The 24,815-nt window shown below is 38.2% G+C and overlaps 1 protein-coding gene across 3 annotated transcripts in view; it reads left to right on the top strand.

Annotated features, from left to right (window-relative positions):
• LOC105478404 (ER lipid raft associated 1) overlaps positions 1 to 24,249 on the top strand; it is a 36,467-nt gene extending 12,218 nt beyond the window's left edge. For all 3 annotated transcript variants that reach the window (XM_011735674.2, XM_011735675.3, XM_024791806.2), the window contains 5 exons: positions 7,138 to 7,196; positions 10,130 to 10,221; positions 18,324 to 18,413; positions 19,271 to 19,350; positions 21,996 to 24,249. In XM_011735674.2, coding sequence (XP_011733976.1) covers positions 7,138 to 7,196; positions 10,130 to 10,221; positions 18,324 to 18,413; positions 19,271 to 19,350; positions 21,996 to 22,217 — 543 coding nt within the window. In that variant the 3' untranslated portion in view covers positions 22,218 to 24,249. The remainder of the gene's footprint in view (positions 1 to 7,137; positions 7,197 to 10,129; positions 10,222 to 18,323; positions 18,414 to 19,270; positions 19,351 to 21,995) is intronic.
• Positions 24,250 to 24,815: the final 566 nt, after the last annotated feature.

The following is a 24,815-nucleotide window of genomic DNA, read 5'->3' on the forward strand; positions in this document are numbered from 1 at the left end:
AGCAATTATTTGGGATGCTGTGGTGATTTATAGAATACCTTTCTCAATTTGACTTCAGATCTCTGCCAAAATAAAATACTCTCGTAGCTTATTATGGGTGACATTTGTGAACTCCTAGAGGGAACTGATAAGCTGAGGCTCTTACAAGGAAGTCAAATTTGTATTTCTGCCATGTATGAAGCACTAAGATACAGTAATGGTTATAAATCAGTGTAAGCATAATCCCTGCCCTCAGTAAGATTATGGAAAGGGAGTTCAAGTGTAAGATTTGAACAATTCTGGACAGAATAGTTATCACAAAGTATTAATTGACAGATAAATCTATTGAATGATTATTGCTGTAAGAGTAAGAGAACATTGGAAGACAGTGTGTCTAGGAGAGGGCTATGATTGAGTTGAGATTTTAAGTAGGTTTGGAAAAATTAATTGGATTTAAATGGGGGAAGAATGAGAAAGGTATTTCAAGTGGGAGGGAGAGCCCTAGTAAAAGCAAGGTAGCAGGTGAATTTAGTGGTAGTGGTGATGGTGACATTGGGAAATAGAATGGTGAGAGGTTTTACCCCTGCTTTTTTTTGAGTCACTGTGTTTTCAGATTGTGGGTTTTAAATCAACTTTAGTGAGTCATGAACAGCATTTTAAATAAAATGAAATAGAATAAGAAAAGAAATGGCATGTAGTAAGTTTAAATATTCTGTGAAACTTGTGTTTCACAGTCTGGGGGGGTAGGTGTTTATATTGGGTGTCAGTGCAAAATGTGTTTCTCACTGTGTCCACAGTCAATAACATTCGAAAGCCACTGCTCTGAATCTAGATAACCTAAGAAGTGGTATTGAGGCTTCTCTAGTGTCCTTTTACAGGGGCTCTAGGAGACCAGTTGATTGTTGATTGTTGTGATGAACATTACTGCAACTAAAGCTTATCACATGTCTCTCAATTCTTTGCACTCAGTGCCACTGCTACTGAGAGTGTGCACTCACTGTGATTGTATGTGTTTGTGCTTCCTCATAAACCAGACTCGAAAGATAGGTGGGGTTTTTCTCATGGCCTCATTCATGCAATGTCATTATCTCAGACAGGCGCCTGAAGGTGAGCCACCAGAGTTAAGGGGTAGTTTGAAATATCCAGAGGTAACTTTGGAAAGTCCTCTGAGTTGTTCAAGTCAGTTGTAGCTGGAGTAGCTTTTTGATTTTAAAGATAGTGAATGTGAAGTTCAGCTCTTCTTAGATTCTGCCCAGGGTGTTACTCAGAGATCTAGCTTATTCAGCAGCTGTTTAGAATTCCTTGCCTTATATTAGCCATTTTTCTGTTCCCAGTTTTTTGCTATTAAACAATAGTGTAATGAACATTCATGACACATGTTCCTGTATGTACAAATTATCTTTCAAACTGACTGTACGAATCTACATTCTTAACAGCAATATGTGCAAGTAATTGTGACCCATGAACTCACCAACATTGGAAGCAATCGGACATACTGATCGTTACCATATGGATGGGTGGGCAATTATATCTCCCTTTGATTTGCATTCCTTTGGTTATTAATGAGATTGAACATCTTTTGATATAGTTATTGGTCATTTATACTCTCTTCTGTTGATCGCCTGTTCATATCTTTTGCCCAGTGTTCTGTTGGATTGTTTTCTTGCTTACTGATTTGTTCTGTATAAATTTGGAATTTTTATACACACATGTTATATATGTTGTAGAAAGAAGTTAGATACTAGGAAAATGATGAAGAATAAAATGAAATTCACCAGTAATCTTATTAAGCGGGGATAACATCATTTGTTGTATCTTTTCTGACTCTTCATATATATGAACAAATGTTTGTAGATATAAATGCATACATGGTCAACTAAAGCAGAATCATACCATACCTGCTTTTTTCACTAACATTGTCTATGAACATCTTTCCAAAACAAAAACATAGGTTTGGTAAATCGTTACTTTTAATGGTTATATTTAGTGAATCTCTATGGTTTCAAATTTTTTACTATTATATACATGTTGAAATGACCAAGCTTATATATTCTGTACATCTTTTTAAATCCCTGTCTTACAATAAATTCTTGAAGTGGGATTGGTGATCAAAGTGTATTCCCTGTTTGGGGACTTATTGATACGTACTACCAAATCACCTTTTAGAAAAATTTTAGCAGCTCCCACCCTCTCATTAGCAGTGTTGGTAAGCTGTAGTTTTTAACACATTTGATTGCATGATTGTACCCAAATAATTAGCAGATGCAAGCTTTCCCTTTCTCTTTTAATCCTTTTGGAGAAAATTAGTGTGTTATTTTGTATTAATTATTGAAGTTGAATACCTTAGGTTATCAGCCATTTTTATTTCATTTATAAATTGTTGGTTTTGCTCTTTTTTTTAGTTAAGGTTTTTCTAACTGATTTTTAATAAGCTGCTTTTGACTGGGCATAGCGGCTCACATCTGTAATCCCACCACTTTGGGAGGCTGAGGTGGGAAGCTCCCTTGAGCCCAGGAGTTTGAGGTCAGCCTGGGCAACCCCTTCTCCACAAAAATTTTTTTTAAAAAATTAGGTGGATATGGTGGCATGTGCCTGTAGGCCCAGCTACTTGGGAGGCTGAGGTGGGAGGATGACTTGAACGCAGCAGGTTGAGGCTGCAGTGAGCTGTGTTCATGCTGTACTGTTGTCTGGGCAACAGAGCAAAACCCTCTCTATAAGTAAGTAAATAAATAGCATTTGTATATAGATAACTTGTTTTTGAACCTTACCCTTTGAGAGGGGTAGAATTCGTTTTTAAAAATAAACTATTTTTCATATGTTAGTTATTGTAGCTCTTTTTTATATTTATAGGAAACATTTTCTTCCAGTTTTTTCTTTGTTGTTTAACTTTGTTTTTGCCTTGCTGATAACGTTGAAGTTTTCATCTTTTACATAGTAATTTCAGCGATTTTGTCTTTATGGTGTGTTGCTGAGCTGGCATGTTTTAAAAGCCTTTCACCACCTTAAAAGTATAGGAATTAAAATTAGAAATTACAAAAATTGTATCTGCTTTTACAGTTGTATTCTTAGATTTAAATCTTTTAATTCATCTGGAACCCATTTTGATCTCAGTTGCAAGGAAGGCCTTCAACTCCATCCCTTCAACCCCAAATTGGGTAACAGCAGTAATTACTGAATAGTTTATTTTTCCATCTTCCTTATTCTTTGAAATAGTTTTTATGTTACATACTACATTCCATTATATACTAGAGTCTTTTTCTGAACTTAGTTCTGTTCCATTGATCTTCCCATTCCTACTCTTTCATTAGTTATTGAGTCCTTGGTGTTTTCTCGTCAAATCAGATTTTCTCCTGTTTTTTTCATCTTGTCAGTTAATGGTAACTCCTTTCCCTCAAGCCAATCTAGAAGTGTAGGAGGCATCTTTGACAATCGTCTCACCCTCAGCATCTAATTAGTCCCTGTGTCATGCAGATTCCACCACCAAAATCCATGTATTAATAAAACTGACCACACCTCCATCTTTACCGTCATCTCAAGCCAAGCTACCAACTCTTACGTTGACATGTGCAGTAGCAGTAACCGCCTGTCTTCTTTCCCCACTTTCACTTTTACCTTTGTCTACTTCATTTTCTGCACAACAGCCAGAAGGATCTTTTGAATTTACTTACATTCATTTGTTTTTGTAAGAAGTTATTGGGTGAAAAAATGTAGTTTTGTTATACATTCTTAAAGTGGTAGAGAAGATCTTTGTTGTTTTAGGGTTTAAAAATTTTTTAAATAATTTTTATATTTTGCAATAACTTAAGCATATCCTGAGAAGAGAAGAGCTCCTTTGGTTGCTTTTGTCTTGTTATAAATGTTTTTTTTTTTTACAATAGTTGAAATGCATTTTAAGAATTCCAAGTCTGTGTTTGAGCTTTGTTATTTTTAACACATTACCATATGGTTGTGATAGTTCAACTTTTTATTTTAAAATCTGGCAAGAAACATCATCTTTTAAAAAATAATGGCCTTTGCTGTTTCTGCCAGCTTAATCTTCCAGATAAGTTTTCATTATCGATATTTTTAAGCTGTATCAGGCACCTAAGTAGTCATATACATGTTGTGTTGTGTTGTTTTGTTTTGAGACAGGGTCTCCCTCTGTTGCCCAGGCTGGAGTGCAGTGGCATGATCATAGCTCACTGCAGTCTTGAACTCCTGGGCTCAAGTGATCCTCCTGCCTTAGCCTCCCGAGTAGCTAGGAGTACAGGCACACACCACCACATCTGGCTAATTTTTTAATTTTTTGTAGAGATGGGCCCTCGCTTTGTTGCCCAGGATGGTCTCAAACTCCTGGCTTCACGCAATCCTCCAATATAAGTTAAAAATAGAAACATAGTTTATGGCTTTACTTTATCATATCAGCCTTTCTGGTTTTTAGAATTTCTGATTTGGGCCAGGCGCGGTGGCTTACGCCTGTAATCCCAACACTTTGTAAGGCCAAGGCAGGCGGATCACAAGGTCAGGAGATCGAGACCATCCTGGCTAACACGGTGAAACCCTGTCTCTACCGAAAATACAAAAAATTAGCCGGGTGTGGTGGCGGGCGCCTGTAGTCCCAGCTACTCAGGAGGCTGGAGCAGGAGAATGGCGTGAACCCGGGAGGCGGAGCTTGCAGTGAGCCGACATCGCACCACTGTACTCCAGCCTGGGCGACACAGTGAGACTCCATCTCAAAAAAAATAATAAACGAATTTCTGATTTGGGGGAGAAACTCATATCCTAAGTTAAATTAATACCAATGGATTTAATGTATTTTAATGCCGTTCAATCATTGAGGAATGTGATTGGTTCTTGGTAGATTTATCGTATGTCTACAGCTTGAATTCACTGCCTTCTAGTAATTTTTGGGTTAAATTACATGAGAGCAGCCTTACCTTGTTCACTGCTCTATCCACAATTCCTGCAACAGATAGCACTTGACACAGAGTAGGTACCTGATAAATATTTATTGTTGAATGAACATTCTCTGTTAACAGTCATTTTATTTTTTTCCTTTCCATATATTTATATCCCATTTTTCCTCTTGAAAAACTACTCTGGCAAATTAGAATGATGAAAATGGTCATCTTTGATTTTTTTTCCTATGTTATTTAAGGGAGTGACAATATTTTAGACTGACTTTTGATTTATAATATATGCTTAAAACCCAGGGGTTAGTTTCAACACATATATTCATTTCATTAGCCATTTTTTTTTCCTCCATTCACTCTGTGTATGTGAGTGGTGTGGGGGCATTATTTTATTTTATTTATTTTATTATTTGAGGTTAAGAGCGGAGGTTTAGTAGGCAAAAGAAACAGGAGAACAGCTGTCTCTCCTGTGAGGGAGAGGGATACTCGAGTGGGACTTTCCTGTCATTTTACTTTTAGAATCTCTTATGATGCAACTTACTCATGGTATCTGTAGAGTAAGTATTTATGTTTTCACATATTTGAAAATCTGTGAGATTGCCCAAGATTGGCAAGCACAATGTAGTATGTTCTTCAGCCTCATTCAGCAAAATAGGAGTCTTCAAAAGACAGTCCTGGCCGGGTGTGGTGGCTCATGCCTGTAATCCCAGCACTTTGCGAGGCCGAGGTGGGTGGATCACCTGAGGTCAGGAGTTCGAGACCAGCCTGACCAACATAGTGAAACCCCACCTCTACTAAAAAAAATACAAAAATTAGTCAGGCATGGTAGTGCATGCCTGAAATCCCAGCAACTAGGGAGGCTGATGCAGGAGAATCGCTTGAACCTGGGAGATGGAGGTTGCAGTGAACTGAGATTGCACCACCATACTCCAACCTGGGTAGCAAGAGCAAAACTCCATCTCAAAAAAAAGAAAAAAAAAAGAAAAAGAAAGAAAGAAAAAAAGACAGTCCTGCTTTATGCTTCTTTTAATAAAGCTGAAAAGATATGTGGCCAGTCTCTTAATTAAATGCAGTGTGACAGTGCTTCCCTCAGAGTCATATTAATCCATATTGGAAGTGATCTTATGTCTGCTAGTCACATGGTGAAATCTGACATCTCACAAAATCTGGTCCTGAATTTTTATTTGTCTTCTGGATGTCTCGTGAGGCCTCACATGTGTCACTGCCAGTGTGTTTCCACACAGTCTTCAGCTGCTTATTTCATTCCACTGTAATGCTTATATTTAGTTATGATAGTCCTCAAAATTACCTACAAATTTGACTCATCTGTTTCATGTAGGGAATGCTATATTGCTTAAAAGTTTTAAAAGCCTTTAAAGAAGACTAAGTGCTTAAAGGCTTTGTTATAATACCTAAAAGGTTAGCCAGTTTTCAGAAGGAAAACTTCCTCAGACCAGCAAAGTGTTTTTTGTGTGTTTGCAGTATAGGTGGGGCGGCGGGGTATCATATGTTTAGTAAAATCAAAAGCTTTTGAGAGATCAAGTCCTTGATGTAGAAAAGTCAGCCTTCAAAAAACAGTACTGTCCAGGTAGATAATCTTAATTATGTCAAAGAACACTATGATTAGGGAAACAAAGTGTGTAGTAAACAGCCTCTACAAAGACAGACTTTCTTCTAAGTGAGAATTCAGGAAGAAAGAATATAAGCTTTTAATTGATATTTGTTTTCCTTCAGCCACTGCGCTGTTTACTTATAGCAAATACTGAGTGATTGCAGGGGTTGAAAGTGATAGATTAATTTACTCACTACTCACTGTATTAAATTGCATGCACCAAACTGGGATTTTTTGTTTGTTTTTGTATTTGACTTAATTGTTTCTGACTTTACAATTTCAGTCTTGGAAATTTGCCTTCCTGGCTTCTTTGGTTTTCAGGGTTAAAAAAGAAAGCAAAAGTATCTAACGACCTTTGTAAAACATCTTTTAAGGGAGAACCTTTTTCCTAAGGCAATTGTTTCCTCAGTGGGTAGACTAGTTTTTCCTGTAATCTGGCATTGTGTAGGAAGTAAGAAGCAGCTTGTCTTTGATTCTTGGTGTGATGGCATGAAAAGTAAATGTTCCAGTGGGATCCCCAAACGTGTTAGTAGGCCGCTATATTATAGCTGTTGTTTTGTTAGATTAGTATCATTTGAGGTGCTTTTCTGTAGAAGATTTAATTGAAGATTTATCTTTCAAATATACTTTGGCTTTTTCACTTTTATTTTTTAGGCTGTGCGTGTTACAAAACCCAAAATCCCAGAAGCCATAAGAAGAAATTTTGAGTTAATGTGAGTAATATGCATGGGATCCCAATATTTCTGTTCAGGGCTGTCTGCATATTAACACTCCAGTCTAGAGGAAACATGTGAGATAATACACTCTGGGGTGGAGTATGTGTGTATCTTCTTTACTCTTACTCTAGTAATATTGCTACTCTTGTGTCTTAATTCCCACTAGACTCTTATTAGTGTTCTTCTGTATGTGTGGATATTTCAGGAGAAGTGTCAGTGTCTAAAGATGCAGTTTGCTGTAAAACTATTGTTGGAAGCTTAAGGAGCTATAATTTTATATGAATAGTACCTTGAATTAAATATTTAATAGAGGAAAGAGTCCTGAACCTGTGTTAGGGTTGAAGAGAGTGCTCATATTTTGTTTCTGTGTTGTAATGGTAGGAGTAGATATCTTGTTGGTATAAAGTTTGGTTTTCCATCGTATGTGATTGTATATCTAAAATTAGACCTGGTTCTTTATAATGTGCCTCTAGGGAAGCCTTGCTTCTGTTGACTCCTGATGGTCTTCTCTTTTATGTATCCAGGGCTGGCTGGGAATGAGAAGACATGAAATTAGTTTCTAAGAGGATCCCTTTTAGGGGAATACTTACTGTGTTTGAAATGGCAATATTGTTTTGGTATGACTGGTACTGAAAAGAAGAAATAAAAGTCTTCAGGAAATTTGGCTGTTATGTTAAAGGGACAGATGCTGGAAAAATAAATTTGCACAAGTCAAAGATACCACAGATGTATAAATACTGGAGGTCCAAGGAGCAGTAATACTGCTTTATGAGGTTATTTACTTCTGAATCCTTTTCGTTACCATGCATATTTTTATTGTTTGTTTCTTCTTTTATATTTTTCTTTTCCCTCATACCTCTCTGAGCTCATACAGAGTTTTATTTCTTTTTCTTAATTTTTTTTTTGACACAGAGTCTCACTCTGTTGCCCAGGCTGCAGTGCAGTGGCACAGTCACGGCTCACTGCAGTCTCAAACTCCCAGGCTCAAGTGATTAAGTGATCCTCCCACCTCAGCCTCCTGAGTAGTTGGGACTACCAGTGCATGCCACCACACCTGGCTAAATTTTGTGTTTTTCATAGAGGCAGGGTTTTGCCCTGTTGCCCAGCCTGGTCTCAAACTCCTGGCCTCAAGCAATCCTCCTGCCTTGGCCTCCCAAAGTACTGGGATTACAGGTGTGAGTCACCACACCCAGCCTGTTTTCTCTTTTTCATTGTAGACAAGGCACTCTTCTTTTAAAACTGTAGAGTGCCAGGCTGGGTAGATTATGGATGTGATCCACTTATTTAAAAAATATTTATAGGCGGGGCATGGTGGCTCATGCCTATAATCATAGCACTTCTGGAGGCTGAGGCCAGCGGATCACCTGAGGTCAAGAGTTTGAGACCAGCCTGGCCAACACGGTGAAACCCTGTCTTTAGTAAAAATACAAAAATTAGCCGGACATGGTGGCAGGCACCTATAATCCCAGCTACTTGGGAGGCTGAGGCAGGAGAGTCGCTTGAACCTGGGAGGTGGAGGTTTCATTGAGCCGAGACCACGCCATTGCACTCCAACCTGGGCAACAAGAACAAAACTCCATCTCAAAAAAAAATTTTTATTAAAGGCTCAGCATGTCTTAGGCTTTAAATATGATTGCTTCTGTGATGGAAAAATGAATATTGTGTGTTTTCTGCTCTCAAATAAATCATAGTATTCAGACTGTCATTTGATGTGTGTATCAGTGTTATCAGAGGAAAGAGGGGAAACTTTGAGGGGAAGTGTTTTGGGGAAACTATTGGAGTTACTTTTCAGATGATTCTGGATCTTTCTTAATTTTATAGACTATTGGAATTCCAGAATTAAAAGCTACCTTGAGATGATCCAGTATAACCTTGCACCTGATAGTAGTGTTTTCTTATACCATTTCTGCCACGTGGTTACCCAGTAGCTACTTGTACATGCTTAGTAATAATGCCAGCCGTTTCCGTTACGAGTTTAGTATCCCTTATCCGAAATGCCTGGGACCAGAAGTATTTTAAATTTTGGATTTGTAAAGATTTTGGAATATTTGCATAGACTTAATGAGATATCTTGGGGATGGGACCCAGGTGTAAATATAAAATTTATTTTTGTTCTTCCTTGTTGGTATAGTGGTTAGTTTTTTTTTTTTTCCAGGTATTTATTTATGTTCCATATACACCTATAGTCTGAAGGTAACTTTATAGAATATTTTAAATAATTTTGTGCATGAAACAAAGTTCACCTTAAGTGCTTATGTGTGGAATTTTCCACTTGTGTCATAATGTGGGCACTCAAAAAGTTTCAGATTTTGGAGCATTTTGGATTTCAAATTTTCAGATCAGCGATGCTTAACCTGTATTAGACACTGGAAGCCTTAGAAAATTCTCCTTACACTAAGCCCCAGTTTACTACCTAATAACTACGACCTCGTTACATCTTCTGTGCAACAAATATGGCCACTGCACATGGGTGCCCGCCTGAGGAGGGCAGGGGCTGAAACCCAGCTTCATTCTGCATGTCAAACCATGCACCTGCGGGACTGCATCTGCCCAGAGGCTGGTGCCATTTTCTAATTGGCACAGAGCTACTGTATGGACTAGCTGGAGGTCTAACAGCAAAGGAAGTATTGATATATTCTCTTGCAAATCACAGACTTTACACAATACAACTAGGAGAAGAAAGCCAAACTAAAATTCAAATGTACTAAATTTCTTTCCTATCTCTGGGTGACTTTGGGCAAATCATTGAATCTTTCAACCTCAGATTTACTATAAGTAAAAATAAAGTAACACCTCTCTTAACCTACCTTAATGAGTCCAAAAGCTCGTGTTGAAAAAACGGTTCTCCGACTCACTATAGGGTCAGAATTACTGGCTGTGACTGCACATAAGAGAATCATTTCTAATTTTTATAACATTTTGCTTCACAGGGAGGCTGAGAAGACAAAACTCCTTATAGCTGCACAGAAACAAAAGGTTGTGGAAAAAGAAGCTGAGACAGAGAGGAAAAAGGCAGTTATAGGTACTTGAATTTCTCTCTGAAATGATTGTCTCTAAGTACATTTGTTGTTTGTCCTGTTCTTTGTCAGTCTCATTTTGGGTATCATGGGACTCAGTAAGATTGCATCATAGGTAGTAGGGAATTCTGGAACCTCCACTGTACATTCAGATGTTCTAATGCCTTTAAAAGTAGGTGAGACCAGTATTTAATGACGTGCTGTGGCTCTCCATCATGTTGTTGGCTGCCACTGTTGTCTCTTTGAAGAACAGGGAGAATGGATAGGGTTTATAGGCAACTTGAGCCTGTGGATAGCATTTTCATTTGTACAGATTAAGAATAGGGAAGTTTTTTGACCAAAGTTTCAGATTGTAGTATGCATCCTTGTTGTTGACGTGCACTTCGTTTTACCTGGATAGATAGTGCCGTTTATGAAAGCATGGCAGGGTTGTTTACAGTTCATTTTGGATTACAATGGCTTCCCTTACACTCTAGGTCACTGTGTATTAGACTGCCCTCTTTGGCCTTCAGTTGATGCTGAAAGTTTAAGACATCTTTAATTAAATAATTCAATTATATGGGAATGTACAGAGAACAATATAATGAAAGTTTAAGATTTTGCCTTATTCCCTTCAGATCTTTTTTTTTTTTTTTAAGAAAAAAATTAAGTATCTGTTTGAAGCCTCCTTTGTATGTTCACTGGTCCTACTCCTTGACTTTTCTTCTCAGATTAGCTTCTATTCTGAAGTTGATGTATATCCTTTCTGTCCATATTTTTATACTTTTACTGTAAGTGTGTAACAGTTTATAAAATTGTTTTACCTATTCGAAACTACAAAAATGATATCAAACTCTTATTTTACAACTTGCCTTATTTTCACTAACATTGTTTGAATTTTATCCATATTGATACATGTAGATCTAGGGTTTTTTCCTCTTATTTTGGCATTTTATCCTTATTCTCTGTGAGATGGTAGATCGTTTATTTTTTAGCTGCTATATTTTTCGTTCTATGAGCAGACCTAGTTTTATTGTAATGAATTACCAGCGAAGGGTAAAGTAGCTTCTAGTTTTTCCTTATTACAAACACTACCACAATAACATTCTTATCCAGTGCCTCCTGGATACAGTGTACATGTGCAAGTTTCCGTAGAGTAGCATTACTCAATGTATGTTGTGGGCCAGTGCCCTATCACCAGCTTTTCGTTTCTAAGCCTCAATGAGATGAGTACAGAAATTGAGAATGAGTGTTGAGAAGTTTTTATAGCATTTTAATACAGCAGTTTTATGTCTATTGAATCAAAAATAAAAAATCAGAGCTTATATATTTATGTTTTTGTTTTTTAATTTCTTTTTTCTAGTACTATAATTTGTTTTTGTTATAGTTTACAATTTATTGGTTCCTCATAAATTGAAATACACACACAAAAAAGTAAGGTACTTTTCCACAGGTAGTTTGAGAAGCACTACTCTGGAATAGCTATCTCAAAGTAGAATTGATGGGTCATAGAGTAGCATGTCTTCACATTCAACATATTGACAAATTGCTCTCTCAAGTACTTCTTTGATTTTACTGTCTCTTCAACAGTATTTGATTTCCAGTTTCTGTGCTGCCATATTTGAATTCCCATTTCCACACATCCTTCTCGGTCCTTGGAGTTATCAGACTTAAAAATTTATGCCAGTTTAATGGAAGACATGGTATCACATAATTTCAATTTGAATTCCCCTGATTGTTAGTAAAGTTGAATATTGCTTATTGGTTATTCAAGTTTCCTTTTTTTTGTTGTTATATGAATTGCCTATTGTCCTTAGCCCATTATTTGATTGCTTTTTTGAGTTGGTTTGTAAGAGTTTTTTATATCTTCTGGATACTAATCCTTTTTCAGATTTATGCATTTCCAACATCTTCTTTCAATTTGTGGTTTGTCTTTGAACTTTACAATGTCTTCGATATACATATATGTGTAGTTTTTCTATAGGCAAATTCATTAGTCTTTTCCTTTATGTTTTGTGCTTTTCCTATCTTAAGAATTCTTTCCCTAGTCCAAAGTAATACTTTTATTCTAAAAGTTTTAAAATTTTGCTTTTCATATTTAAGTCTTAACCCATTTGGAATTTATTTTGATGTTGAGTATGACATAGGGATTCAGTTTAATTTTTTCAAATGGCAAGCCAATTGTCTCAGACTGTTTATTGAATAGTTTATTATTTCCTCTACTTATTTCTAATGCCATATCCATCATATAATAAGATACTATACATAATTTGTTCTGATGCCAGAATCTCTATTATTTTCCAATTTTTTGGTCTCTCCTTCCTCAATACTACTTTGTTTTAATTATTGTAGCTTTTATGTTAAGTCTTGCTATGTGGAGAGTGAGTTGTGTAACTATTCCTCTTACCTGTTAACTCTTCCTAACTATATTTAAAATTATCCTGGACTCTTCTAGGCCCTTTATTCATCCACATGAATTTTAGAACCAGCTCCTTAAGTTTTGTGAAATATTATGTTGAGATTTTGATTGGAATTGCATTGAATGTATACATCAATTTGGAGAAAATTATGATATTGAGTCTTATAAATCTGTTTCTCCATTTATGAGAGATGTCTTTTAAAAAGTGTCATAATTTTCTTCTAAAGTTCTTGCACATTTATTAAAGATTTGTTCTTATATACCTTTATGTTTTTTTGTTATTGACTTTTTAAAGGCACATTTTCTACTTGGTTTTGTGTAAGTGTGCTGTTGATTTTTTTATTTAGCAATATTGCTGAAGATGCTCTTATTTCTAATAGACGCTTAGATTTCCCATGAACAATCATATGGTCTTCAGACAATAGGTCGTTATCTTCACAGAAGTACAATTTTATTTTTCTTCTTTATAGTCACATACCTTTTATTTCTTCTTATCTTACTGCTTTAGGCTATGACTTCTAGTACAGTGTAGAAAAGAAAGTGACAAGCATTCTTGTCCTTAACTTTAAATAGTCCCAGTGGCATTTACTGTATTTAACACTGGTTAATAAAGTTTCAATCTGTACGTTGCTTGCTGAGAGCTTTTATTTTGAATGGCTGTTAAAACTTTCAGAATTTTTTTGAGGCAGGGTCTCGCTTTGTCACCCAGGCTGGAGTACAATGGTATAATCACAGTTCACTGCAGCCTCAGCCTCCTGGGCTTAAGTTATCTTCCCACCTCAGCCTCTCGAGTAGCTGGGACTACAAGTGCACGCCACCACACCCAGGTAATTTTTGTATTTTCTGTAGAGACAGGGTTTCACCATGTTGCCCAGGCTGGTCTTGAATTCCTGAGCTCAAGTGATCCACCTGCCTCAGTCTTCCAAAAGTGTTGGCATTATAGGTGTGAGCCACTGTGCCCAGCCTGAAATTTTTTTCTACATATATTGAGATGTTTTTAAAGCTGTTAGTATGGTAAATTATATTAACAGATTTATCTTTGCGTTTCTGGGATAAACATCCACTTGGTCATTTTATAGGTCATTATATACATTTTTATATAGTTTGCTGATAATTTCTTTAGAATTTTTACCTTTATTTTCATAAATGAGATCAGCTTATAATTTTCTTACACTTTTAGTGTCAGGTTTTTTGGTATCATGGTTATACTGTCCCCAAGATGAGTTGAAGAGCATGGCTTCCTTTTCTGTGTTCGGTTGTAAATCAGATCATTATATATCAGATCTGTATAACTTCATCTTTGTAGGTCTGGTGGAACTTGTAAAAGCCATCTTAGTCTTGGGAGGTTTCTGCTTTATTTTTGTTTGCTTTTTGTGGTAATATTTAACCTATTGATTTAATTTCTGTATTGAGTATAGGTCTATTCAAATACATGTTTCTTTTTTTTTTTTTTTTTTTTTTTTTGAGACGGAGTCTCGCTCTGTCGCCCAGGCTGGAGTGCAGTGGCTGCATCTCAGCTCACTGCAAGCTCCGCCTCCCGGGTCTATGCCATTCTCCTGCCTTAGCCTCCCGAGTAGCTGGGACTACAGGCGCCCGCCACCTCACCCGGCTAGTTTTTTGTATTTTTTAGTAGAGACGGGGTTTCACCGTATTTAGCCAGGCTGGTCTCGATCTCCTGACCTTGTGATCCGCCCGTCTCGGCCTCCCAAAGTGCTGGGATTACAGGCTTGAGCCACCGCGCCCGGCCTACATGTTTCTTTTTAAGCCAGTTTTGGTAATTATATTTTCATAGAAAATTATTCATTTCATCTGATATTTCAAATTTGGGGGCATAAATTTGTTTGTAGAATTCTCTCATGATTTTTAAAACTTCTACCAAATCTGTGTGCCCCTTTTCATTGCTAATACTGTTTGCTTGTGCCTTTTCTTTTGCTGAATCAGTTTTGCCAGAGGTCTGTTTTATTTCATTCATCTTTTCAGATAATTGGCTTTTGATTTTGGTTTTGTTGACTGTTACTTTGTTTTAATTATTTACACGTTTTAAAAATTATTTCCTTCCATCTTTTTTTTTTTAGCTTATTCATTTGTTCTTTTTTAACTTCTTGAGTTGGATAGTTAAGTTTCAGTCTTTTCTAGTGGAAACATGGAGGATTATAAATTTTCTTCTAAGTACTGCTTTAGCTATGTTTCACAGGTTTTGAAATGTACTTTGTTTATTGGTGTTCAGTTTTAATTTTTTAAAAAACCTTTTCCTTCTAATTTCTTCTTTGGCTCATGAATTATTAAAAGTATATGTTTCAATTTTTGGTTTAGCAGGTTTTGAGGGGCTACCTTTTTATTGTTGATTTCCAATGTTAGTACATTGTAGTCAGAAAATAAGACCTGTTATATGGATTCTTAAATATTTGTTGAAAATTGCTTTGTGGCCTACCTGTACGTGGTCCTTTTTTGTAAATGTCTGTGTGCTTGAAAAGATTGAATCTGTGTTCTCTGGTTGTTGGATGCAGGTTTCTTTATACACCCATTTGGTCAGGCTTATGAATTGTGTTGTTCACATCTTCTCTATTCTTCTAATTTTTGCCTTCTTGAGCTATCAATTACTGAGAAAGATGTGTTAAAATCTCCCACTATGACCATGGGTTTGTTGACTTGTAATTTTTTTCTTTACATATTTTGAGACTATATCATTAAGAACATTCTGGTTCAGGATTGTTATATCTCCATGGAGAATTGCTTCTGTTTTGTAATAACCTTTATCCCTAGATATGTTTTTAACTTAAGAGCTATTTTGTCTGATAATATAGCTATACCAGATTTTTCTTGGTTAGTTATTTTCTTGGTGTACCTTTTCCCATTCTTTTACTTTCAACTTTTCTATGTCATTATGTTTTAGGTGTGTCTCTTGTAAACAGCATATAGCTGGATTTTGTTATCTTATCCAATGTGAGAATCTGTCTTTTAACTGGTGAGTTTAGTCTTTTTATATTTATTGTGGTTACTGCTATATTTGGATGTGTTTGTATCATTTGATTATGTGCTATTTACCATGCATTTTTCTCTGCTGCTTTTTCCCTTTTCTGATTGGTATTGAATTGATTGAATTTTCTTTTCTTTTCTTCCTTTTACTTGATTGGAAGTTTTACATTCCATTTCTGGAATGTATAACTGGTTGTTAATCATTCTATCCTCTTTTTGAACAGTACCTTAGAATGCTTTAACTCTTATCACTGTCCTCCAGTCTTACATCTTATTATTGCATAGTATTTTAGTTTCATGTTGTCTTTATCCTCCCATTGATTATGATCATTATGATTAACCCTTGCAGTAAACATTTATTTTGATTGGACTTGGGTTGAGTAATTTTTTTCCTCTCCATTGCTTCTGGTGATTTTTTTTTTTTCTAGTAATTTGTTTTTCAGTGAAGACTAAGGAGTGAAAGTTATCTTCAGTCCTCCTTGGTCTGAAAATGCTTTTATTTCATTCTTGAACGGTAATTTAGCCTACAATTCTAAAGCAAGCTAATTTTTCCTTATCAATATGGCAGTATTATTTCAATTTTGTTTGGCTTCTTGTACCTATTTACTACGTATGCTGTTAGTCTAATTGCTCCTTTTGGGTAATCAGCCTTTCTTCTCTTTTTGCTTTTAGCTTGTTTCTCTCTGTATTTGGGTGTTCTTCAGTTTAACTGTGATGCGGCTAGGTAGAGAAAAGGTTACTTCTTAACTGGGCTGGTTGGTAGAGTGTTTTAGTTCCTCTTTCATTAGAGTTGCAGCCCTCTAGAGGTCTCAGTTTTATGCAAGGGTCTTAGTCCTACCATCACAAGGCCTCATCTCCTGGTCTTGCGTGGGTAATAACCCAGGTCCCATTCCCTTCTTGTCTAATAACCACCCCAGGGACGCCACCATACAGGCTCTTGGCTCCCCCTTGGCTTAAGTCACTTGAGGATCTCTCATTCTTTCTTACAACTCAGCCATGCATTGAAAAACAAATTTGCTAAATTTCATCTAGCATTTTAAGATGTTGTTAGATATTTAAAGGGTTTTCTCTCTGGCCTTTTGCACCATTTTTTCTAGAAGTCTGGTTGTGCTTTTTATTGATTTTATTCCCACATGACAGAGAGCTTTGTTAAATGAGATTACCACAATAGTCCCCCTAGGCTGAGGCAGCATTCTCTGGGTTCTAGCTGCAGGCTTCAGATCCCTCACCTTTTATTCATGTTTTATCTTGAGTTTCTCCTTACAGTTCAATTTCTAGCCCCATTGAACACAGTAGTTTAGTTTTTGGATGGTGTAATATAGATGGATTTTATATTGGTGGAGAAAGAGGGAATTATTTCCTGGAGTAGTTCGTAAAGCATACTGTTTTCTGGAAAGAAAAAATCGCTTGGAAGTTTTCTTTCCATTATGCACTTTCTCTAGGGGTCAGAGATAAGATGTCTTAAAATACCCATCTTCTTTGACTGAAAAGGAGAATTGAGAATGTTCTTTACGAATAGCAGTGATTGAATGTAAAGTATAATTTGAGTCTTTCTTCCTTGTCCTGGGTCATTTGGGTAGGCCAGAGGTTTGTTAAAGATGTTGAGTTTCCCCTGCATGTACTTGCTTACCGCACCAACATGTTCACTCCCAGTGCTTGTTTTCACCTTCCCAAATGAATCACCCTGCTTTCTGCTTTATTTCCCTACAGCAGTTGGAATACTCCTCTTCTGATACCATTTTCATCATGTCATTTCCCTAATGGTAGCTTAACAGTAGATCCTGAGTACAGTAAAACTAAGCTCCTTAGCCTGTCACTCGACAGAGGTCTCCTAGCCCTCTTTCTGTTCTTATTTTTTGTTGTCTTGTTGGCTGGCTCCGTATCACTTCTTCATTGTGACTTGTTCATTTGTGCCTTCTTGTCTTTCTTGTTTTTGTTTTTGTTTTTGTTTTTAAGGCAGGGCCTCACTCTGTCACCCTGGCTGGAGTGCAGTGGCATGGTCATGGCTCACTGTAGCCTTGACCTCCCAGGCTCAAGAGATCCTCATGCCTCAGCCTCCTGTGTAGCTGGGACTGTAGGCATGCATCATCATGCTTGGCTAATTTTTTAATTTTTTTGTAGAGATGGAGGTCTCACTATGTTGCTCAAGCTGGTCTTGAACTCTTGGGCTTCAGAAATTCTCCTGCCTCAGCCTCCCAAAGTGCTGAGATTACAGGCGTTAATCACCATGCCTGGTGCTTCTTGTCTTTCTCTGTGCTTCCTGGCATGTCTTCTTAGGTCATATCCATTATTTCCTTTAAGGTTACTTCCAGAAGGCCTTCCTTGGTTTAACTTATCTCATTCATTCTTTCTTTCTCCTGCCACATTAGTTAATTGTCCTGTATTGCCATGCATTTATGTTGCTCTGTTTTTGTTCTCTGGTACTTTCATAAAGTATCTTTTTTTCCCATTAGCTTGTGGACCATTGCTACAGAGTTGCATGAAGGACTGGCACTTTAACCTTTTTTACTCCTTCCCACAAAACTAGCACTGTCAAAATAGAACAGTAAATTAGGAAATAAATTCCCTTTTTTCCTTTGAGTAGTTTACAGTCTGATTAGATAAAACTTAGTGAAACAATTAGCACATAAAACTTTCTGTAATTAAGTGTTAGACTGTGTGCTGCTGGTTCGAAGTGCCTCAGGTACTGCAGAAATGGTTTTGAATGTGTCTTCTTATGTTATATGATTATAGAAGCAGAGAAGATTGCACAAGTGGCAAAAATTCGGTTTCAGCAGAAAGTGATGGAAAAAGAAACTGAAAAGCGCATTTCTGAAATCGAAGGTACATTGTGGGGAGAGGATGAAGCTCTGACTGTCCTGAACTGCCTCCTCTCTGCCTTTGATTGTGGTGGGTGAGAAGGCCATGGAATAATCTGGTCTGGAGGAAGTAGCTGTCCTGATAGTATGAATCAGTTTTTTTTAATTGCTGTCACATATCCAGCTGTTGGGTTTGTTTGTGACTGTGGGTAGCTCAGCTTTCCTTTTCTTCCTTAAATTGGGGCTTATTAGCTACCACTTTATTTTCAGGCAGACAAGATCTGAAAATTACCCATAATCAACTGTAAAGAATATACAAGATAATAAACCCCATCATCACCACCAGTTTCTTTTCCACCTGTCCAAAATAAAAATAAAATGGAAAAAACAGTTTTCATGGAGGGCCTCACACTCCTTGATTTCACATAGTGAGATGTTGATATTCTTAGCTCAGTCTTGAAGTCACTTGTTTATATATTACTGCTTCCTGTCTCTGTTGACTGATTCTCGATCAAATTTGGAGGGGCTAGAGACAATGCAGTAAATAGAGCTTTTATGTCTGGACTTAATTTACTTGAAGCTTAGTACCTGGGTGGAGTATGAGGCTTTGAGTGATAGGAGGTGGGAGAGTGGGTAGAGGAAAGAAGGAGCAACTTAGAGTAGAAAACAAGTGGGCTCAGATGAGCTGAGAGTTATTTTGACAGTGAAAAGAGTATTCCTCTTGGAGAAGTTGCTGTCTGGGGACTGGGACTCAAAAACTGCTAATATGTTTTTAAAACTTTCAATGTGAAATAAGCAGTCAAAATATTAGGCAGTGGGGAAAGGGACTTTTAACTAGCTGAGGGAATGGATTGACACCTTTCCTTTGTTTTTATTTGCTAGATGCTGCATTCCTGGCCCGAGAGAAGGCGAAAGCAGATGCTGAATATTATGCTGCACATAAATATGCCACCTCAAACAAGGTGACTGGCTCCCCGGCCACTTTCCTAATGATGCATGTCGGGTTTTTGCTTTCTCTTTTCAGGGGCTCTGATATGATAGAAGTGATTTTATCCATTGTCAAGAAAGTGTTATGACCAAGACATCCTCCAGAATTAGTCAGTTAGCAAGAACTATTTCACATTCATTGGGTAGGGAACTTTATATAGTCCCTTATAAAAGTGGGAAGCTTAGGACAAAGGCTAATGTATATAAACACAGGCCAAACGCCATAAATCCATTCATTTGTACTGCTGTATAAGGCTCAATAATTAGTCAAGTTGAAGGTCTTCTGAGGTAAGAGGGACAGGAGAAGAGTAGAGTCTCTTTACAATTGCTTTCCAAATAAGGTAGTTTTTTTGGGTAGATACTTAGCTTGATTAGAGCAGTGTTTCTCGTCAAAGGCATTCCTGGCATTTGGGGTTGAGATACTTTTTCATCATTGAAGACCATCTCATGCATTGTAGGATATTTTGTATCCCTAGCCCTTGTCTACTAAATGTCAGTAATGGTCACCCGTTGTTTTAACTGCCACACACACATGCACGTATTTCCATATGCCCCTCATTGAGTACTTCTTGTTTATTGGATTTAAAAAACTATTCCAGTCATGAGGAATTTCATGTGGGATAACTTGAGAAGGGAGGTTGGGCGATCTGTAGGTGATAATTTGGTGTAAGGACTGGGGTAAGCTGGCTAGCGGGTACAGGGCTAGTGAGCAGGGGCTATATAAGAGGCAGCTAGAACTCTGCTAGTATTCTGAGAAGGTTATTGTGGAGCAGATTGGAAGAGATAAAGGGTTGAGAAAGAGATTACTAAAGTGGATGATGCAGTTTGAAGGATTAGAGTCAAGTTTTAAGATATAGACAGGGCTTTCAATTTAGAAAGGAACAACATAATCTGTATTTAGAAGAAATGATAAGATATGATAGAATGAGAGTTGTCAGTACTTTGAAAACCAATATACATTTTAAAATGAACGTAACATTGAAAGACAATTCTACAGACACAGAATGGAATTTGACCAAGAGAAAGGCATGACAGGAAACTCCAGTTGAGGAAGCTAGGAGTCCAAATCTAATGGGAGAAGCTCATCCAGCACAAGTTTCAAGATCTTGCCATTGAGGTCTACCTTATTCAGAAAGGGGCAGTAGTTTTATGCCATTTTGAAAAATGTGACTCATATACTAACCTATATTAAAAAGGCTTGAGGAAGAAATGTGGTTGTACACTATGACCAGATTTGATTTGAGTGTTTTGACAGAGGATACGAATCACCTGGGGAAGATAGAGATCCAGGGAGTGAAAGATGTCAAAGTGTAGAAAATAAATGCTGTAGGACTGTGAAGGACAACATGGACTTTTGCCTGGGGGACAGGCCAGGACTCAAGGAGAGGATCACAGAGCAGGATCTGAGGGGCTTTGAAAGGCATATGTTCCAGGGAACAGTGGAAATGGATTTTAATCAAACCCAGATAGATTCTGGTTACAGACATCTTGGCATCCTGATTTAGGCAAAACAACAACAACAACAACAAAAAACAACTCTGTGACCGAGGGAGATCTGGTGGTCGACGAGTTTTAATCAAACCCAGATAGATTCTGGTTAGATAATCTTGGCATCCTGATTTAGACAAAACACTGTGACAGAGGGAGGTCTGGTGGTCAATGAGTTTTAATCAAACCCAGGGAGATTCTGGTTAGATAGATACATCTTGGCACTGATGTAAACAAAACAAAACTCTGTGACAGAGGGAGATCTGGTGGTGGACAAATATCTGTCTGTCACAGACAGCTTAAACATCCAGCTTCTGGGGAAAGGCAAAAGACCAGATCAGATGACCTCTTGAGATTTTATTCTAGTTCTAGAATTTGTTCAAGAAAAGCAGCACCAGCCCTTCCTTTGAAGTTCTGCTCTCATCCATTGATCTGTGTGTCTCTCTCAAGAGAATCAACAGAGAACCAAGCATGATGGCTTATTCCTGTAGCCTCCCTGGAGGCTAAGATGAGAGTATCGCTTGAGCCCAGAAGTTGGAGGCTGCAGCAGTGAGCTATAATTGAACCACTGCATTCCAGCCTGGGCAACAGAGTGAGATCTCATCTCCAAAAAGAAAGAGGCTGGGTGCAGCGGCTCCCATCTTTAATTCCGACACTTTGGGAGGCCAAGGTAGGAGGATTGCTTGAGGCCAGGAGTTTGAGACCAGCCTGGCAACATAGACCCCATCTCTACAAAAATAAAAATAAGTTTTTTAGAAAGACAATCAACAGAAACTCCAGACTAATTCCAGGTTGAATTCAACTAGATGAAATGAAAGTCACCATAGTTATTATTATTATTATTAGTTATTATCATTAGTTATCACAAATTGTTTTCTAACCTCCCCCATCCTTTTATTAAAAAGTGAACAGCTTCTCTTGCATTAAGTCAAGAGCTTATTGAAGGAATTTTAAGTCAGGAACGCAACTGTTAATGTGATAGCCACTCTCCAAAGTGAGAGAGGGTCATTGGCAATTATTCAGGCTTGACTCGTGATACTCAGAAGAGCAACAGGAGAAATGTATGTAGAGAGAGAGAAGACTGTTGAACCAGAGTATCCTGATGCCTTTGCTCTTGTTTGCTCCCACACAGCACAAATTGACCCCGGAATATCTGGAGCTCAAAAAGTACCAGGCCATTGCTTCCAACAGTAAGATCTATTTTGGCAGCAACATCCCTAACATGTTCGTGGACTCCTCATGTGCTTTGAAATATTCAGATATTAGGACTGGAAGAGAAAGCTCACTCCCCTCTAAGGAGGCTCTTGAACCCTCTGGAGAGAACCTCATCCAAAACAAAGAGAGCACAGGTTGATGCAAGAGGTGGAAATGTTCTCCATATCAAGATGTGGCCCAAGGGGTTAAGTGGGAACAATGGTTATACGGACTCTTCAGATTTACACGGAACTTACACTTCATCTGTTCTGCCTCTCCTGCGATAGTCCTGGGTAGTCCACTGATTGGAGGATGGAGCCAGCTGTCTGACACACAAATGGTCTTTTCAGCCACAGTCTTATCAAGTAACCTATATGTGTTCCTTTCTAAACTGCTACTCATGAGTGAGGAAAGTCTGATGCTAAGATACTGCCTGCACTGGAATGTTAAACACTAAATATATAACAAGCTGTGTTTTCCTAAGTGGAGATCAGTTGAATAATGTTTACATTGGTCCCCCAGGGAAATGTGTGCTCAGCCATTCAAGAGATGACTGAGAAGGATATGGTAAGTTCAAGAAGACTCATTGCACTTGGGACCTAGGCCCTTTCTTTGGGATCCAGTTCCAGCCTTCATCCATGTGATTAAGATCCAGGCCACTGAAGTTCCCCAGGAAACGATCTTCCACTTGAGCAACCTTTTACTTGATACGATTTGCACCTTTCTGTTTTCCTACAGGATGGTGGTGGCTTGCAGGGACCTGAGCTTTGCTACCCAACCAGAGATTCCTCATAGAGATTCCTAATCACTAGTTTCTTGTATTCATAAGCTCAGAGATACAGAGGGCTTGGTTTGAAGTTTGGGGTGAGATGAAACCTTTGCTCTGAACCAAAGCTCTGGGGCCCTGCATTCCCTCCATTGGGTGATGACTGTCAGCATCACTGCCGCAGGCCATGCTTGACTAAGGTGCCTGGTTTTTAGCTACAGCCACCTCCTTGTGTGTTACCTTTCGGCTGTGACTGGCCAAGAGTGGGACAGGGCTTTAACCACAAATATGGAGCAGCATACAATTCCTAGTGATTTGCTGCACAGTTGTGTATCATAATTGCAGGAAGTTTTTATTTTTAAAACTGGATCTGGGGTATATTCATTTGCCCCATCACCTCCGTCTAAAGGCCCAAGTCCGAGGGCTGCGATGGTCACAAGCACACTGATGCTCCTTAAGATTGTTTGTCTGGAGCCCACATAGTGTGGAACAAAAAGTCACCTGGAAAGCATCCTTGGTCATTGTCTCCTTCCCACCTGGCCCAGAGATGCTTAAATCCAAGTTGTTTCTCCAGCTCTCGCCTCCCCCAGGAGATCAGGATTCCACTGACGTCCTGGGCAGCCAGTGAATTTAATTTTCCATGAGAAACAACAGAGTTAACCTGTGGCAATAGGAGACCTACTTCATGTGGACCTTTTTTTTTTCCTTCAGTTTAACTTCTCTGGAGCAGTGTGCTGCGTAGTTTGGCCTGAGTTTGTGCAGCTTAAGACACCTCTTGTGTACACAATGAAGCTCCACAGAAAAGTCATGGGACCACTTCTAGAAACCTTTCAGCTGTCAGGCCTGTCAGTCTCATGACAGCTTGTTGGTTGTGCCAAACACTTTATTTGGGAAAGGAAAGCCCAGATTTGAGTGGGTCTTTCCCCTGGGCCTTATCCTATAGAGGCATTTGTAATATGGAGAAAATAATTTTTCATTTTTGCTCATTTAATTCTATAAATTCTCTTTATGAATGAATTTTGTGTTCTTTAGTTCTCCTTAAAAGAACTTTTGAATTATAAAAATAAATTCTTTACCTGTCGAATTGTTGCCTCAGATGATTGTCGTGGAAAATCTGGATCATTGACCTCTGTGCTTTCATTCCTAGAGATGTTTTATAGTTACATGAGCAAAGCTGTTGCCCCAAAGTGATGGCCCTGGAGGCAGGGCTGAGGAACAGGGAAATGCCGCTGTGAAGTCTTAAAGCACTTCTGCTTAAACTCCACATGTGAGGAGTGTGCCTCCCTGTGCCCTCTCAGCTCTGAGGCTGGCCGTCTTTCAGGGTGTTCCTTTTGGCAAATATACCCTGTAATCTTGAGTCTAAATTTATATGTTGAAATGCTACCTTTTTTAAAATAAGAAACTAAATAAAATTATTTTACTATCAGTGATTTGTGTTTTTTTTCCCATGTCTTCATTTTTCTGTCATCTTAACATGCTCCTAAGGCTGTCTTGCACATTTGAACTAGGGAGCCAGTTTATTTGCTGGTTTAACTTAACTGTAGAGGCTTTTATTATACTCTTCCCAGAATACTGCCTACCTGCTGTCAGAATGTTTAAAACAAGGTGTCCGCTCTTTGCTGACTCCTGGAATTTAGCAAGGGATGTTCTTCTAATTTTTTGTGGGACAGGGCCTGCAACAGAGGGGCAAGGAGGGAGGATGGAACATCAGGCTACTGGGATCCGTCCCTGAGAGCAAAAATACTTCTACACCGAGCAGGGGAGGAGACAGACCAAGCCAGAGGAAGAACAATTTGTGTAAATTATAACTGGCAGTGTAATGGCACAATATGACCAACTTCACTATTAAGATGTTAGCGGCGCAAGAGCCAGAGTTGGACCTGCTCTTCCCAAACGTTCTATATTCCCTCCTGGGGTCAATTTCCTGGTGATCTTGGGCCAGCAGGGAGTGGTAATGGGAGTTTTGGGGAAAGCAGCTCTTTCCTCCTGTTC

Source organism: Macaca nemestrina, chromosome 9 (genome assembly GCF_043159975.1).
Source record: "Macaca nemestrina isolate mMacNem1 chromosome 9, mMacNem.hap1, whole genome shotgun sequence".
In the NCBI taxonomy this organism is placed as follows: domain Eukaryota; kingdom Metazoa; phylum Chordata; class Mammalia; order Primates; family Cercopithecidae; genus Macaca; species Macaca nemestrina.